The sequence below is a fragment of the Silene latifolia genome, chromosome 6, assembly GCF_048544455.1.
Source record: "Silene latifolia isolate original U9 population chromosome 6, ASM4854445v1, whole genome shotgun sequence".
Classification (NCBI taxonomy): Eukaryota; Viridiplantae; Streptophyta; class Magnoliopsida; order Caryophyllales; family Caryophyllaceae; genus Silene; species Silene latifolia.
This window is the reverse complement of record NC_133531.1, coordinates 117,512,962-117,519,038: the sequence shown is the minus strand read 5'-3', so window position 1 is coordinate 117,519,038 and position 6,077 is coordinate 117,512,962. Positions and strand designations below refer to the sequence as shown.

General features: G+C 38.4%; 1 protein-coding gene across 1 annotated transcript; it reads right to left on the bottom strand.

The window, feature by feature from the left end:
• Positions 1–5,230: 5,230 nt before the first annotated feature.
• Positions 5,231–5,614, bottom strand: LOC141588545 (uncharacterized). Its single transcript, XM_074409982.1, has one exon. The coding sequence runs from the start codon at positions 5,612–5,614 to the stop codon at positions 5,231–5,233; it is 384 nt and encodes a 127-aa protein (XP_074266083.1).
• Between the last annotated feature and the right edge of the window lie 463 nt (positions 5,615–6,077).

Sequence of the window (6,077 nt, the reverse complement as noted above, 5' to 3'; positions counted from 1 at the left end):
TTTCTTTTATTCTTACTTCTTTCCTTTTACGATTTTTACCATTTCAAATGTTTTAATTCATTTTTATGACAAACTTTTTGACCATTACTAAAATCATCCTTGGTTCTTTATACCATGACGGTTTATTCCGTGACTCGATGATATTATTGGTTAATTACATTTTAATGGGTATTTTAACACCCTTTTATTTTATTTACCATTTTTCTCATTTGTTTACATTTGTAAATATATTAGTCATAACTCATAATCATCCTTGGTTCTTTATACCATGTCGGTTTAATCCGAGTACGATGACAAACTTGACTAATTACAAATAATTGAACTTGACATAATTAGTTCAAATCAAACATTTTCCTTTTACCATTTTATTATGCTTTTCAAAACATGCAAATCCGACAACGAATATTACTAATATAATAGTAATTATTCCGAGTCATGCAAATCATACTTGCAAATCACTAATCACAAAAAACGGTTTTAAACAACCTTTTTAACAACCAGGAGACGCCCCTTGGTTCGCCCCATGGCTCGCGCCCCAAGTGGCCGCCTGTTTCCATCTTTCAAAACCAGGGCAGAGCCCCTTCCATCGCCAATAGGCTCGCGCCCCTATGGGGCTGCCTGGCACTGTTCTGCCTTGTTTTTAACACTTGTCTAGGATGATCCCGACTACGGTTAACCCGTATACATGACGGATCAGATTGACAAGTTTACGTGTTTTTACACTTTGTCATTTCACACCCTTTTTCAACAATGGATCGTGTTAAGCATCATAATCCGAACTTGGTAAATGGATGTTTAATTTCCGTTTTCACATGCAAATCAATCTAAATCCAACTTTGACATCTTATACTTGATACTTGGATAAACAAACCGACTTAGAAAGCTCACATGTTAGGTTAAACTTTTGGATGCGCATTCATGCATTTTAACCGTTCTATCAACTTTTGCACTTAAACAACCACGATCGATCAGTAGAGGCCGCTAACGCGGGCGGGATTGGGTGTCCGATTAAAGGGCTTCCCAATACGTACCCTCACCCCTTACTCGTAACCTTTGGATAGTGGATGGCCTTATCCGGGCGTGAGAGTCATTTTAGGCATAGAATGCTAAAAGGGGGACGAGTCCTTATCTTTAGTACCTATGTCAAACACTGCTTTGTGCTTCGTTTGACCGAGGTATAAAGTGGATTTCGAACGGGTTCCAAGCATCCCACAAATGCTTGGTGGCGACTCCGAACATCTCTACATCGTTTCGCGGCCCTTGCCGAGACGATACCGACCAATCTAAAGCGATCCGGTCGAAAGCATTTTTACGCCGCCGAGCGTGGCTTTCAAAAGACCACTGCATGTCCACGATTTAGCCTGGCGTGCAGGTGGCCCGTGACCGCGGACCGGTAGGTGGCCTAAATCCGCAGACCGAGACGTGGCCTATGTCCACAGTTTGGCGACTCCGTTGGGGATAACTAGGACACTTGTGTCTTTGTGATCCTTAGAGGTGAAACTCGAACGAGGTCGTGGTTAAAGTGCATTAATTGATATTACGGTCATAAGTCGGGTTCCTTGTCCGGGCCCACAACCTAACCCTTTTCGACCTATTGGCTCGTCTCGTCGGCGTGAGTTTTCTCATCCCCGCGTTTCGAATCCCGATTGAGTCAAGCATACCATTGACGTTACACATTTCTGTTTCGTCAAAGAGCTTTCATCACTTTCGAGCACGAGGCTAGGGCACCCTCCTTACATATTTTGTTTGGATTGGTATCCCTCTCGAAAATCGGGGTTTGATTGCTTGGTGTGTAACCCACCCTTTTAAGCCAAAACCCGTGTCAGCATGATGCATAATATAATGAAACTGTGAGTGCTTATGTGCTACTTGATCATAAGTCCTTCCGTGTCATTTCAAACTTTCAAAATCACCTTTTGCGCCGTCATAATAGCCATTTCAAACCTCGGTCTTTCGCCGACCGATGCACGCCTTTCTAGGCCGTCGTAATGACGATTTTCAAACCCGGTTTTTACAACCGTTTCAAAACACCTTTTTGCGCCGTTATAATGGCCGTTTCAAACCTCGGTCTTTCGCCGACCGTTGCACGCCTTCTTAGGCCGTCATAATGACGATTTTCAAAACCCGGTTTTTATAACCCTTTAAACACGCCTTTCTAGGCCATCGTAATGACGATTTTCAAATCCGGTTTTTATAACCACTTCAACACGCCTTTCTAGGCCGTCGTAATGACGATTTTCAAAACCGGTTTTCTACAACCATTTCAAATGCACCTTTTTATACCGTTGTAATGACGATTTCAAACCTTGGTTTCCACAAGCCATTTCAAAATCCCCTTTTACGTCGTCATAATGGCCGTTTCAAAACTCGGTCTGCCGCCGACCGTTGCATTCTCAAATCACCCTTTTACGCCGTCGTAATGACGAATTCTACCCTCGAATTTTCAAAATTCAAAATCAATTTTTAATCAGAAACGTTTTTCAAACCGTCGTAATGACGATTTTGACCCGTGCAACTTTCCAAAATTTCAAATGTCGTTTTCGAAATCAAATTTGGCTTTTCTGAATAACATCAATAAAAACTATTAAGTTTAAGATTCGCAAAATTGAAATTGGCTGAATTTAGTGGAGTGAATCGCAGTGAGTGAGTGAATCGAATGGAGCTGAGTGAGCTGAATCAATCGAATAGAGTGAGCTTAATCGAATCGAGCTAAATGAATCGAATAGAGCCGAGCCGAATCAAGTGAGTGAAAATAAGCTAGAAAGAACAGAGCCTAAGACCTCTGAAGTAAGGCAACCTATGAGATTTGGGGTGTCTGGTTATGTCTTTTGGAATTGATTGGATAGTTTATGTCTTTATCTTGTACTCTTGTTTGTACGTACAAGTACGTTAGAATCGAGCTTATTCTATTGTTGGGATTTTAGGCAAACTTGTATTTCTCTTCCTCGTGGAGCCAAACCTTGATGTCCATTGGCTTTGGAAAAGAATGAAATAATAGCATACACAGTAATTAATATCGTTTTTAATCTTTGTGTCCCGAATTGCCAAGGAATACTTTTGTTAGAACACACTTGGTTGATGATGTCAAGTTTAATTGTTATTTGATTGTTTGTTCTTAGTTAAAATTGATTAGTGTTTGAAGCAATTAAAGGACGTCCCATGAAGAATCAAATGATCAAGATTGAACTCAAGACAAAGAGGTTTCCTAGCCTTAGTCAAATGTTGTAATAGTAAGTGTAACATTCTCATTTCGTCAAAGTGGCTGCAAAACCATATAACACGTGGTTTCTGATACTAGCATAAGGAGGAGTTTTTCAAATAAGATATTTAGAGTATCAAATCTTTACAACTCTCTGATTTCTAAAGATTTTTACATTTGAAATAACCTAGTTCAAAATAAATTAAGCTTGTGGATCACAAATCTCTTTAGGGGTCGTTTGGTTCGCTACTTAGGAATGGAATGGATTGGAATGAGAAACCATAGAGGTATGGGGTTCGAACTCCATACTTTGAAAACTTGTTTGGTTCATTGGAAAAATAAACATATAGGTATGAAATTTGAATCCATGGGAAGGAGTTGGGTATGGGATTCCAAGGGATTGGAATGGAGGTAGAATCCATTGGGTATCTAACTCCATTCCAAAATGCTCCAACCAAACATTGGAATGGATTAAATCCATTTCAGTCCATTCCAATGATGTCAACCAAACACCATTAGTTGTAATCTCTAGATTTGTGCATTGGCTTTTTACCAAAATGGAAGGGTTTGATTAATCAAAGGTTTAAAGCATCAAAAGTTTTTTGTCATTTTGGTAAATGTTACATGTTGAGTGTATCACTTTATTGGGGTCCGAAAATCTGAAAAGGCTAGAAAACTTTGTTTACTTGAGACTCCAACACTTTATATCACTCAGATGACTCTTATTTATTTAATGGTTTAATTACTACAATGGTTTACTCCTTAATGATCTATTCCACCATAAATAGAGTGTCTTTGCTTCATTTATTACCCAAGACTTTCCAAAGCATGACTTTCCAAAGCATTTATTGATAAATCTTGTAAAATCATTTGTGCATTCAAAGCTTTATTCTTGAAGTATTTGCAAAACGTTTTTTCTGATTTAAAGTCTTCGTTTGTTTTCAAAAGCTGTAAACCTCCAAGAAGTATCAGTTCGCACTTCGCACTTCGCACTCTGATATAATGAGTTTGTTCCATGATTTTCGTGTTTAAGTCTTAATCGTGATCTCCATGTTCATTAAGTGAACCCTTAGATTCAAAGACTCTGTAAACCTCTGAGATAGAACATATAAACTCTTGAAGCGGAGTAGCTTGAAGTTTGAGTATTTTCATTGTAATGGTTTAATTGTTTGAGTAAATTTCTAAACAAGCAATAAAATAACGGTTGGACATAGGTCTCGGAGTAGAGGCTGAACCAATTTTTAAAATATCGTGTGTTTGTTCATTTACTTTTACGTTCTCTTACTTTGCTCTCTCTCGTTTATACTTGTTGCCAATTCTGAGTCACAGTCATCAACACTCTGACATAGAATTGATGTACCTTCTTGTGAACTTACAGTCTACTAAGTTTTTCAAGTTTTATACTTCAAGATTTTTCACTTAACTTATTAATTAATAAGTTAAAAACATATTTTAAAAAGGTATACCTAATTCATCCCCTCCCCTTTTTGATATTTATTGATATTTAGTGTTTCTAAGGCCCTGTTCTTTCTGGCTTTTTAGAGCTGAACTGAATGGAGCTGAATCAATCGACTGAGCCGAGCCAATCAATCGAATGGAGCTGAGCCGAATCAATCGAGTGAGCTGAATCGAATGGAGCCGAGTGAATCAATCGAATCGAATGGAGCTGAGCTGAACTAAACTAAGCTGATTGGAGCTGAATTGAACTGAAATAATATTAATATTAATATTAATATTAAATTAATATTAATATTAATATTAATATTAATTAAATTATTATTATTATTATTTTTTTTATTTTTTTTGGTGAAATGTTAAAATTTGTATTAATAACTCCTTGAAGTACATCACCATACATATTACATTTCCTCTTATCAGGACTAACAATACAGCAATCACATTTCCACTACCATGACCATCTACCTCCTACCCTCCTAGTTAGATCAAGCCCACAGTTTGTCGACACCAAGCTTGGACAGCATTAGACATGGGAAGACCCTGCTTGGATTTAAGCCTCATTCTGACATGATACTACACCTGTTGGAACACCCTAACCGGGTGATGTACACTCTGCTCAATTCTACAGTAATTTCGCTCCATCCAAATCAGATAAATCAAGGCAACAACAGCTGAATGGATTACCTGTTTCTTGAACAAAGACTTCATTTTCAATTGAATACACCAGCTTAACACATTCTGAACAGGAATGCTACACCCCAACCAGCTGCTCACCAAATCAAGACATTTCCTGCTATACTTACACCCAAAGAAAAGATGCTCATGTGTCTCATAATCCACACCACACAGATCATAATTCCCATCTACTAGCACGCCATGTTGCCCAAGTCTATCCTTTGTTGCTAACCTCTTCAGCACATACAACCAAGCAATGAATGAGTGCTTATGAGTATTCATTCTGCTCCAAACCACGGGATGTCAATCAACTTTAGGTATATCACCCCTTAACCACTTATACCCAACTGCAGGAGTGTACACCCCATTATTAGTTCCCCATATGCCATTCACATAACCTATCTTCATCCGTTCTTCCACTTTACAGATTTGGCGCCAGGTCCAACTTGAATTGATAGTAGGTTGATAAACATCCCAATCTTGCTGCTTCATATAAACATGGTTAATCCATTTAATCCACAGGTGATCCTCCTTGCAAGCTAACCACCAAGTATACTTAACTATCATAGCTACATTCCAATCCTCACTATGAATAATGCCCAAACCACCCTTGCCCTTTGCATTACAGACAGCCTCACAAGCAACTGAAGGACTCTTAGAGTAGGCATCAGTTCCTTCCCATAAGTAATTCCTACAAATGCTCTTAATTTTCAGGATGATAGTCTTAGGAATAATGAATATCCTA